The sequence below is a fragment of the Hoplias malabaricus genome, chromosome 4, assembly GCF_029633855.1.
Source record: "Hoplias malabaricus isolate fHopMal1 chromosome 4, fHopMal1.hap1, whole genome shotgun sequence".
Classification (NCBI taxonomy): Eukaryota; Metazoa; Chordata; class Actinopteri; order Characiformes; family Erythrinidae; genus Hoplias; species Hoplias malabaricus.
In genome coordinates this window covers 20,022,341-20,034,378 of record NC_089803.1, presented here as the reverse complement: position 1 = coordinate 20,034,378, position 12,038 = coordinate 20,022,341, and the positions used below count along the sequence as shown (strand labels likewise).

General features: G+C 43.0%; 2 protein-coding genes across 3 annotated transcripts; both read left to right on the top strand.

Annotated features, from left to right (window-relative positions):
• The first annotated feature begins 1,101 nt into the window (after positions 1–1,101).
• sowahab (sosondowah ankyrin repeat domain family member Ab) lies at positions 1,102–3,712 on the top strand. Its single transcript, XM_066669164.1, has one exon. It carries the CDS (start codon positions 1,241–1,243, stop codon positions 2,606–2,608), a length of 1,368 nt encoding a protein of 455 aa, XP_066525261.1. The 5' UTR covers positions 1,102–1,240; the 3' UTR covers positions 2,609–3,712.
• A 1,756-nt stretch (positions 3,713–5,468) lies between these two features.
• On the top strand, positions 5,469–10,696 carry gdf9 (growth differentiation factor 9). Of its 2 annotated transcripts, XM_066668421.1 has the most exons (3): positions 5,471–5,674; positions 5,755–6,021; positions 9,060–10,696. In XM_066668421.1, exons 2-3 carry the CDS (start codon positions 5,907–5,909, stop codon positions 9,998–10,000), a joined length of 1,056 nt encoding a protein of 351 aa, XP_066524518.1. In that variant the 5' UTR covers positions 5,471–5,674; positions 5,755–5,906; the 3' UTR covers positions 10,001–10,696. The 2 variants fall into 2 exon arrangements, with proteins under 2 accessions (XP_066524517.1, XP_066524518.1); XM_066668420.1 differs by having other exon boundaries at positions 5,469–6,021.
• The last annotated feature ends 1,342 nt before the right edge of the window (positions 10,697–12,038 follow it).

The following is a 12,038-nucleotide window of genomic DNA, read 5'->3' as shown; positions in this document are numbered from 1 at the left end:
CTGGAATATGAAAACATTCCTGGCTTCTTCGAGGTCTGTTAAATAAAACAAAACTGGCACGAGTAAACTCACTACATTTATTAGTTGTATGTATTCTCATTTGGTCGTTTCTGAGAAAATAAACCCTTACTGCTGCAGATAAATATCGTTTTACTCCGTTTATCTCCAGTTCATAACACTTTCCCACAGTGCTGTACTAGTTCTGCCTGTTATTAGGAATCAGGTCGAAGTGTCGGGAGCGCGCATTCACAACCTCAGTGCCGAGCGCGTTCACGCAGTCTTAATAGGGGGATTATAGGAGGGGGTGAAAGAGGGGGCCAACTTTGTCAGGAAACTGAATTTGTGGGATAACCGGAAGAAGCAGGTTGGAGGAAAACATCCCAGTCGGACTGAGAGTCGATTCCCCAAAAGAGTCGAATGCCCGGTTCCACTCATTAATGGAGGGTCGATCAGTGAATCGAGATAATCTCTCTCGAACACAACTCTTCGCATCACGTACCTCAGGAACTTTTTGGTGTAAAATGTGACGTTTGTACCTTAAAGTTTCATACAATTAGGAGTGAATTAACATCAATTTTATATAGAAATAATGTCATTTTCTAATTGCAACAGTTGCAAAGTTGCAGCTAGGAGGTGTATATAGTGTTCATAATCACCAACACTAAAAACTGAAGGCATTTACCCAGTAAAGAAGGAACTGGGCGTTCAAAATAGGTCTAAAAGTAGTCTGTCCGTCAATGACATGTTTTAAACGTCAATCTTAATAAGTTAGTTATCAAGTGGTGACCAGTCGATAACGTCAGTGGACGTCCAAAATGCGTTTTATACAAGTAATTTATTTCGGGACCAATAAATAACGTCGATGGACGTCCAAAATACGTCTAATAGTCGTCTTTTCAATGTCTGTGTTTGGACGTCTTTTCAACTTTCATTTTCAACCTTAAGAGAACGTTGATTAGACGGCAGTCATTACGTTATTTCAACATTGAATCAACGGCTAATTGTTTACTGGGTAGTGTTCAGGACTCAAGCTGTTTTCGCTGTTGGAGCCGATAATAATGCGCTGCATCGACTCCGAATCTATTTGGAATCTGACTCGGAGTCGACTCTTTCATTTCTGGAGTCGAAAAGCCCCTCGTCGCGGGGGGTAGCCGGTTGCTGCGGTTTGAAGTTTACAGTGAGCGACTCTTTCTGCTGATGGGACCCGTGGGATTTCGGGGCGAACTAGCGGAGGTTTAACATGGCTGTGTCTCAGGGGCTGGTGTTGGGGTTTTTATTGGAGCGCGGTGGGAAAGTGAGGAACTCGGAGCTGCTGGGCGCTTTCAGAGACTTCATCAACGCCAGTGAAGACGAGGAGAGGCGCAGAAACAGGGACCTGTTCAAGAACTTCGTCAATAATGTGGCTGTGGTGAAGCAGATCGACGAGCTGAAGTATGTGGTGGTGAAGAAAAAGTACCAAGACCTGGCGAAGGGGGAGAAACCGGAGAACAAACCTCAGCAGACGAGCTTCTCCAAACAGGTGTTTCTTACTAAACCTAGTACAGAAGCCTTAAATAACAACAATAATGATACTGATGATGGGGAGTCATATTCCGGCACGAGTCCAGATGCAGAGATGTTGCCTGGGAAACCACAGTTTTGTTTGGGAAGTGGTGTTTTTAGGAAGTCCAGATCCAGCCTGGGTGATTCCTTAACTGCAACCGTTCTTAATGTGTCTGATGGCAAAGTGGGTAAAACTGGGCCTGTTTTTGCTGTTGTGGCAGTAAAGTCCCCACCACCTCAATCACAGTCTGAAAGCATCCACAGCACAAAGGTGAAGAACATCAGAGCCCCACGAGACCCTGACACTCAGCAGCAGATCCCTGTATATGGGTTTGCAAGACACCCAAACAATGTAAATCTGTACAGATCCCTAAGAAGCAAAAGGAGGCTATCTTTGGGAGCTGGTCCACCCAAGAGCACTACTGCATCAAGACCAGGTTCTGAGCCAAAAGACCAAGCCCTGATCCCCCTGGACCCTGGAGAACACGACTGGCTTGTGAAATCATCCACAGGCCGCTGGGGTCAAATCTACAGCCTCCTACTGCAGGACGTCCACCTGGTGGAGAAGAGGAGCTTCATCTCTGGCTTCACCGTCCTCCACTGGGCCGCAAAGAAAGGTAATGGCAAAATGCTGCGGCAAATCCTCGACGTTTCCAGGCAGCAAGGAGTGGAGGTGGATGTGAACTCCAAAAGCAACGATGGTTACACCCCTCTTCACATCGCCGCCATTCACAGCCACGAACCGGTCCTAAAAGTCCTGGTGCACATCTACGGAGCCAACTGCAACATCCGCGACAACAGTGGCAAAAAGCCGCATCACTACTTAAGCAAAGATGCTTCTCTGGAAGTGAGGGAGATGCTTGGAGACCCCCTCGCTGCAAAGCTTGCAGGGAACACGTGCTCGGAAGATGACCCCAAAAGCTTCAGCACGATCAGTAAACTGTTTCAGCCCAGCACAGGCCACAGAAAGAAACCCAGACACCGGCCAAGTTTCCACTTCCTCAGCTATGACCACGAGGAGAACCGGAGGGACTGTGCTACCTTTAACCGCAGGCCACAGCACTAACACCAACAAACTGACCATGACCATGTAGCTGCACTTACATACTTCATTTGTCCTTTATCCTAGATGGTTAAAGTGATTTAGTATTATTTACAGTGTAGTAATAATAAGTCACACTTACAGAGAATAAGTTAAACGTACAGAGATAAACAGCTGCAGGTTGAATGGGAAGGTTTTTGTGACATCACTAATCAGTAAATTTTGCAGCTTAGTTTCTTTGTTTGGCAACTGAATGGTATAGAGTTTACACAGTACAACAGCAACTTTTATTTAAAAATAAAGTGTTGGAAATGTAGTTTCCCATGTTATGAACCCTTTAAAGGAACACTAAGTAAGTCCTTAAATCAAGGGGTAGAGAGGAGGGAGGGGGATGGCTTCCTACCCTCTCCCAGATGTTACATAGTGTGGTCACTGCATTGATGAGCCCAGAGTAGTAATGACAGAAGCTCTATCCTTCCTATTACAGGTCAGTGATGCGTCATAATGATTTAGAAGCTGTAATATTAAGTTACAAACATTACCTACTGTTGCTTTAATAGAAACAGCAGATGTAGCTCACATTGTTATACATATTGTTTATGTGATGTGATTACTTCTAAAGAACTGTAAGCCTATTTACAAACATAATAATATTAGAATCTAATATTGGAGCTATTAAAGCACTTCTGCTGTGTTGTTGTTGCAGAATCAACCATGTGTTCAGTAGAAACAATCCTTTGTCCTTTCCCTGTGAATGAACGCTTGCTGAATCCTACCCTATCTGATTGTGTGTGTGTGGGTGTGTGTGTGTGAGAGAATGAGTAAGTGTCTTGAGAAACACTGACCTCTTGTGTGCGAGAATAAGAGAGAAGTCAGGCTGGTTTGCGTGGGCTGATGGAATGTTGTCCTTGAATTTGTTTCATTTTAAGTTGTTTCTCCAAAACAGAATAGATGGAAGATGACTTTTGAGCGGATCTTTTTCAAGGCTGTGAAGCTTCTAAAAAATGGAGAGTTAAATCACTGATGAAAAAAAAAAACAGATTCACAGAAGTATGCCTGTAAAGTGAGTGTAGTCATAGCTGGTGTGGGCTTCACTATTTCTGCACTGAAATCATAACACCATAATGCTTTAACATCATAAAGGTCTATGACAGCAAGTGCTCTTGTGTGAACTTTCATTTTCCACTCTCTGATCCTTCTGTTGATACACATCCAGTATTTCTCGTTTTGCACATCATCAACTAAATCATAACTGCTTAAATTATATCGTGTCCAAAGGTTTGTACGCACTCCCAATAATGAGTCAATTCAGCCTCTTTGATGGTCCATTGCTCACAGGTGTTCAGCTGTGAACACAATTTGTATAATTTCCATAGAGCAGCACTGTTAATAAGAGTTTTTTAGAGCAGCTGCATATGAGACTAAGGTCACCATGCCCATTGACAATACCTCTGAGATGAGCTGGAGAGAGTGGCTATTGTGATCCAATGCTAATCATACAAGGTCAGTACCAGACCTCACTAATGTCTGTGAGGCTGAATGCAACCTATTAATACCCTTAATACCCTTTATTTAAGGGGGAAAAAAGTCATGATCAGAAACATTAGCCCATGTCGTGTATGTGTTATGTTAACCCTGATTAACTCTGAAATCTTGTGGTAGACAAAGCATTTGGTGTATGGCTCAAAAATGCTGAGGACAGCCTGCTAGGCATTACAGTGCCTTTATCCAGACAACCAGTGATGCAGTTATAATTTCACTGTGAAGGCCCTGAAGCTCAGTGGAGGCAGTGATATGTCTGTCCTTGACTCTCTGGGCCTTTGGATCCGCCTCTGTCCAGCTGGTGGTGGTGATGGTCAGACAGAAAGTACATCCACTACTGTACACTTTTTGCAGTGCATTGTAGAATTATCTGAGTGCACTGAAAAGGGTCCACTAGTTTTCTGACACTGTTGCAGAACCCCAAATAAGTGCACTATATTGTAAATAGGTCAGTTTCCGACACACAATGGGACACAAGGAACACAAGGAATTTAGGACACTGGGAACACAGGGCCCTGAGAAAACAATCCCCAATTATGGCAAACGTGACTAGTAAGTTAGATTCCGCTTCAGGCGCCACAACATATACACAACAACATTTAAAGTGAAAAAAAATATATATAAAAATAAAAGACCTTCAGGCCTCAAACTGCAACATCCCCACCACCACTTAAGGTGGAGTCGCCCAGACAGTGAGCATATACCACTCCACTGGCTTTATCATTTTGGCACAGCGCTGGCTAGGTCACTGGTGAACCACCACTACTCATTGTTGTCCTGTGTACAACATCTAACTTGTCAACCTCACCAAACTGCTTTTAAATTCACCAAGACTTTAATTCTGAAAAATAAACTAATACAAATAATACCAATCATATATATATGATTAGGCCTGAGTAGGCCTCTGGGTTAAATGTATTTACTAATCTAATTAACAAAAATAAATAAATAAATAAATAGTAAGTAAAAATCTGTAAATTGGACTGTGAATGGAGAAGTTCTAAAATGTGGCATTTTGTTTACACTTCTGTTTATCGACCGTTGGTTCGCCCAGAAAACGCTTTACAAAACACTAGTGGACCTCAAAACTTGACCTGGACCAACGGTTTTTAGGGTGAGATTAAATTTAAAAGACAGGTCCTCAGAGAAAACAGCTAGCTGGGCGGTAAACCGTCACCTCCAGGATGTGAGGCCAACGTCACAGAAAGTAATTGCTGAACAATTTAAGGCGGAATATATATATATATATATATATATATATATATATATATATATATATATAATAGAAAAATTCTATTTAATGTGGAACCTAAAATACAGATTCAATCCCTATTAAATGTGGCAGAGGACAATTTAATTGTACACCTTCGGGCTAGGACCCCAATAAAAAAAAAAACTACACCGACGTTTAAGGTGGAATGGGAAGATTCAAAGGGGAACGTGTGGTGTATTTCGTGTCGAGCGGCTCGGGATGATTACTCTCAGGTGTGGGTGAAGGGGACGGAGGTTTTTGTTCGGTTGGAGGGCCGTGCAGCGTTGGTGAATAAGGTGATAAATCTGAGGGTTGTTGTGTTTCTTGACTATGGTTCGGCTAAGGTGTCACTTTGGCGCTGTGCTCGTACTCTTAGGCCTGGCTTTGTTTGTGTGTGATGCTGTTCGGCCGGAAAATTTAGCCCTTCACGGAAACATCCTGAGTCCTCTGCTGACAGCGCTGTCGGAGCAGGAGCCGTGGGGGGCTACAGTGCACAGGACCAGACCCGACTCCAGATACGTCCGCTTCATGAAGAAACTGTACAAGTTATCCTCCAAACAGGAGCGCAGCCACGAGGCTCAGCACCTCTACAACACCGCCCGCCTCATCACACCCAGGCAGGAGTGTGTGGGACTAAACAGAGGTACGACAAACTAACTCAAAATCTCATTTCAGTGGCGAGAGCCAGGGGTGGCTAGAGTAGGCTTAACACTGTTCTACTGAGGTAACGGTGTTGTTACTTGGGGAAAATAAACACCACTTTCCCCAAAACCCTTGAGTAGAACCACTGAAGTTCAATTGATGTAATTCCTCCAATTGGCCACAAGAGGCAGCACTTTCACTACATTTAATGGGGTAAAGTGTTTTTACATTAGGGTGCTGTATTATATAGTAGCAACTGATTTTAAAGGAACAGTACACATTATTTCCATTTACCTTACAGCTTCAGAATGACTGTGGTGCTCCACTGACCGGTAATAGTGAGACTGGAGCCTCCATCGTGGCTACGCTGGGCTCAGCACTGTAGCAAATGCTCTATGCAAATTCTGGAGGATCCACATGAATGTGTGGATGGCTTGCCAGCCCATCTAGAGCCTCCCTGATCACCCCTTCCTTCACTGCTTATAACCCACATGCACAGAAACTCCACATGTGCTGCTGGACACACCCACCAGAGATTATTTGTCTGGATTATATGGTACAGTGTGTTTGCGTTGCTCGGAGACACTTCCAAAACAGTAGGGCTGAATCTCAAACACCTTACTTACCCCTATTTAGTGCACAGTGTAGGTCTTAAAATGGTTTCTGTACTCAAGTAGTGCATGGTATGTCAGAAAATAAAACCATAATAAAAGCCCAGTGTTTGTAAATGGGTTAAAACCCTCAAAGGGATTCAGTCTTTACACCAGGCTTTCTCTGTGTTCATGGGATTTGGATATTGCTCTGTTGACTGACTTTTGCTGTGAATGGGACTAACTCCAAATGTTTGTGGACTGCCAACTTCGTGAAAGTCAACAAAGTGCTACAAAAGTAAACAACTAAAACAAAAAGGTAATTCGAACAGTGGATAATTACTTAGACAAGTTCATGACAAGTCATGTATAAACACGTAGTTTTTTTATTTTTATATGCCAACGTATCAGACACGGAGAATTGAACGTAAAGAATGTCAAATCACTGAGAACAGTGTTTTCCCACAATTGCAGACGTTGCCTTTTAGCTTTACTTCTCCCTGTCTAACATTTAGTGCCCTGTTAGTGTGGGACAGTATTTGTTTTATAATCTGTGAAGTGCAGTGTGTAAGGAAACAGGGCATGTATTACATGCAGCACCAGTCAAGAAAAAACTAAATGCAACTCTGGCACATTTTACCACCCAGTCTCCACTCCTCGTAGTTTTTTTTTTTTTTTGGAGGGGAATCTATCTGTTCTTCAGGTTCATCCATCACTTATTTCAATTGCAGACATCCAAACGGATGTTTGTGACAGAGAGGGTGAGCAAGCTGTGAGGAGCAGAAGGTGCCATGTTCAAACATTATCTAAGATTTACATGCGGCAGTAGACTATTTAGCTGTAATAAACCACAAAGTCTATGTACTGCATATTCTGTATACTTAACATTTAAAACAAGTCCTGGCACAGTAGATGTGAGCCTCTCCTTTGTTGAGAAAGAATAAATATTGAGTATGAACCAAAGTCGGTGGAGTGGTTCTAAGGGAGTGTTTAGCACCTGATTTCTAATTTGTAGTTGCTGCTGCATGTCACAGCTCATTTACATTACGTTGAGCATAGCTGCCCAGTGTCTGACTGTCATTGAAAATGAATCACTTCTGGTTGTTTTCTGTGTGCGTACAGCGTTAAGAAGGTAAAATTCACACACACTCACACACTGTTGGCTATAACTGTGGATAAATACAGCGCTACACCCCATCCTGCAGTCCTCATTTGCTTGTGCTTAGGAGAAGAACAAGGCCATAGATTTATTGGCAGGTTGTGATATCTCTGATTGCCTTAAAGTCTAAGCACCACTTAATGGACCTCCATGAATATTTCACATTATTTAGTTACTGACATATATAAGTATGAATAAAATGAAAATAGCAGCTTAATTTGCTTTAAAACTGACAATTTTATTAAATTGACGGAAAAACCCGAGCTCGCTACGGAAATTATTGAACGCGACCGTGACGTCACTGGTGGACAACAGCTGAACAACGCCGTGGTAAAACACCGTTATGACCGACTGTTATGACAGTGTCTAGCTGATAGCTAAATAACCAACATTATTCATGACAATAGCCTAGCAATAAGCTAAACTCAAATGTAGAGGTACCGTTATTCTTGTAAATGTGATCGAAGTCGAACTCGAATTCATCCGACACTATAAACCTCCGTAATGCAGCTACGTAGCCGAGTATAATCTGAGCCACCGAGTTTAGCAAGTCAAGCTAACGTTAACTAACACCAACTAAAACAGGTGAAGTGAGTGTCCTTACCCTGTTTACCTCCATGTTACAGAGGCTCTTGAACACCTTTCGTTGGTTTCCTTACATGTCCATATTGTTGGAAAAGCGCCAGTGAAATGAGCTACAGATAACGGAGTGAGCGGATGGTCCTTTCCAAAGTGCCCGTTTTAAAGTTGACAAATTTAGTCCATTTTCTGGATATTTTGGGATCTTTGGGCCATTTGTGCACAGATGTCCCACTGTACATTGAATGATTGCAGCCAAAAACAACACACCTTTTCGTCATTTTGAATTAAATTAAGTGCAGCTTCTAGAGTTGTTGTCCACCGTCTACGTCACAGGCAAGACGCCTATTAGAGTTTCCGAACACCGTTGGCGGGGGACCAACGGTCTTTTAAACCTTATTCCTTGAATTAGTAAGAAATAACATGTTTTCTGACTATCAATAAACACAAGTTAGGAACTCAAATTCCACTGTGTTTATTTGTTTGACACTTTCATATCGCTGGTGCTTAGCCTTTAAAACAGACACTTTTTTATTTATTTATTTTTTATTTTTTTTTCTGCCATTTTAACATAGTACTTTGGCCTTTGTTATAGACTTCATAATTAAAGGTTCAGCGTCTGCCTATCCCCCAAAATAAGAAGTAGGCCTACAAGTCTTTTCATTGGAAGAAGGAAGAGCTTGTCTCTCAGGGATGTCTTCTTTCTCTCAGAATTTTTCATGCAGGACATCTCCTATAGTCTGGACCGTGTCCGAGCCCAGGAACATTTGCTGAAGTCTGTGCTGCTCTACTCCATCAACCACAACCATGCGGCATCTCTGGCCTCCCTCTGCTACCTGCACGTGAAGGAGCATGGGTCCTCTGACAACCAGGTGTGTCTGCGCTCTCACGGCTTACACCACTCAGCGGCGCCAGTCAGCTTCCGACTCCACGCAGAGAGAGCCAGCCGCCGCAAGTGGGTGGAGGTGGACGTGACCTCCTTCCTCCGGCCGCTCATTCGAGGCCACAAGAAAGACATCCACCTGCTCCTCAACCTCACCTGCCTGGAGGAGGGGCTTCAAGGCCACTCGGGTAGAAGCCCTATAGAGCTCACGCACATGGCACCATCTCTGCTGCTGTACCTCAACGACACCAGTGAGGTGGCCTATCAGAGAGGGTCTGCTCACAGCAGGTTTGGAAGCATCAGAACGAACCACTGGGATGTCAAGTCCTATCGTTATGGCACCCCTTCCAGATCAGTGAGGCAAATGTGGAGGGATCGAAGGAGCACCCCTAACAGCACTCAGGAACCCAAATTAAACCCAGATAGCAGCCTGCCCAAGTACGAGTTCCCCACGGATGACTGCGACCTGTACGACTTCAGGGTCAGCTTTAGTCAGCTCAAGCTGGACCACTGGATCATAGCACCCCACAAGTATAACCCCAGATACTGCAAAGGTATCTGCCCCAGGGTCATGGGCTACATCTATGGCTCACCTGTGCACACCATGGTGCAGAACATCATCTATGAAAAGCTAGACTCTTCTATCCCCAGGCCTTCCTGTGTTCCTTCAGAATACGACCCTCTAAGTGTTCTGACCATCGAGAACGATGGCTCCATCGCCTATAAGGAATACGAGGAGATGATTGCTACCAAGTGTACCTGCCGCTAAGGTTTCAATCTGCCGGTATGGATCTTATATGTTGATTTATAGCTTGTCATATGAATTTCTGATCTTGTATGTGATTTCCTTGCTCTTTTGTTCACCACAGCCATTTTACCCATTACCTGGAAAATGTTTAGAGTTAAGTGAATTCTGCACTTGTTGTTATTGTGTACTATTACATTTCATCCCTGTCCAGATGTCTAATTTCTGTCAAGAATTGTGTGTAAAAGAATGTCAGAGCATAAAAGTAGATAAAGTATTGATTTAACAGGTAAAAATACCATGTAATTAACTTATTTTTGGTGATTGTGTTTCAGTTCTTGGTTTTCCTTAGCACAAATGGCAAAAACGTTTTAAATGAATCTAGTTCTGGACTGATTATGAAAAGTGTAGTCCTGTTTTCTTATTGGAACACTTTTACAGTCGTTTTTATACCTGTGGATTGCAGATGGTTGTCAGACGGGCAACCTCTCTCTTCATGATGTCCGGAATATAAGTTGCCCTAAACTATGGACAACTTGAGTGCATTGAATGCTCTAGGGCATTTAATCACTGCATACCAAATGATTTATATTAGAATGCATGTTATGTGTTTGATATGTATTTGTCATTTGTCTGTGTGCTATGTTCTGGTTGGCTCTGGTTTCGCACGAAATATGCGACATTTGGATAGATCCATTAAAAACAGGTGAAATAAAGAAATGCATGCACTCTTGAGGTTCTTCTAAAATTTGTTTCTTGGTCCCTCTGATCTGCTTTCACTGGCGAAGTACACTATATTGCCAAATGTATTCACTCATCTGCCTTGAGTAACATCCCATTCGTAATCCATGCGCTTTAATATGATGTTGGCACAACCCTTTACAGCTATAAGAGTTTTCAGCTCTTCTGGGAAGGCTTTCCACAAGGTTTAGGAGTGTGTTTATGGGGATTTTTGACCATTCTTCCAGAAGAGCATTTGTGAGGTCAGACACTGATGTTGAATGAGAGCCTGGCTCAGTCTCGGCTCTAATTCATCCCAAAGGTGTTTTATCGAGTTGAAGTCAGGGTTCTGTGCAGGTCAGTCAAGTTCTTCCTCACCAAACTCGCTCATCTATGTCTTTTAAGGACCTTGGTTGGTGCATAGTCATGTTGGAACAGGAAGGGCCCGTCTCCAAACTTCCCACACAGTTGGGAGCATGAAACTGTTCAAAATCTCTTGGTATTCTAAAACATTGAGTTCCTTTCGCTGGAACTAAGATGCTAAAACAACCCATAACAGCCTGCGGAGGAAACCCACGCGGACACAGGGAGAACACACCAACTCCTCACTGACCCGGAGCGGGACTTGAACCCACAACCTCCAGGTCCCTGGAGCTGTGTGACTGCGGCGCCACCTGCTGCACCACCCCCAATCACATCTAGATTGTTATAATAAAACTGACAGTTGACTGGAATTTTTAGTATAGAGGAAATTTCAGAGCTGAACTTGTTGCACAGGTGGAATCCTGTCACTGTACCATGCTAGAATTTACTGAACTCCTGAGAGCCACCCATTCTTTTACAAATGATTGTAGAGGCAGTCCACATGACTCAGGGCTTGGTTTTATACACCTGTGTATTGATTGTAAAACCTGAATTCAGTTATTTAGATTAGGGATTCACCGATACCACTTTTCCCCTTCCAAAACCAATATTTCATGTTGAAGTATCTGCTGATACTGAGTACCGATACCAACTCTATATTAACTTATCAAACATTTCCTTTTTTCGACTTTCTGTAGCCGATATGGATACTGTGTTTAAGTGCCAGTATCAGTGCCGATACAGATTATGGTATTGGTGCAACACTAATTTGGATGGGTCAGTGAATACTTTTGGCAAGATAATGTGTCTTCATCTGGAATGCAGACAGATCTGTGAACCCGGCCAGTATTGCAATGCAAGTGATTTTTTTTCTAATGTGTGACTAACTGCCAGATTGTGAGCCCTGCATAAATAACACACTTAACAAAAATATTTCAGTGAACACTGTGTTCAATACTGTGGATTCAGCTACGGTTTT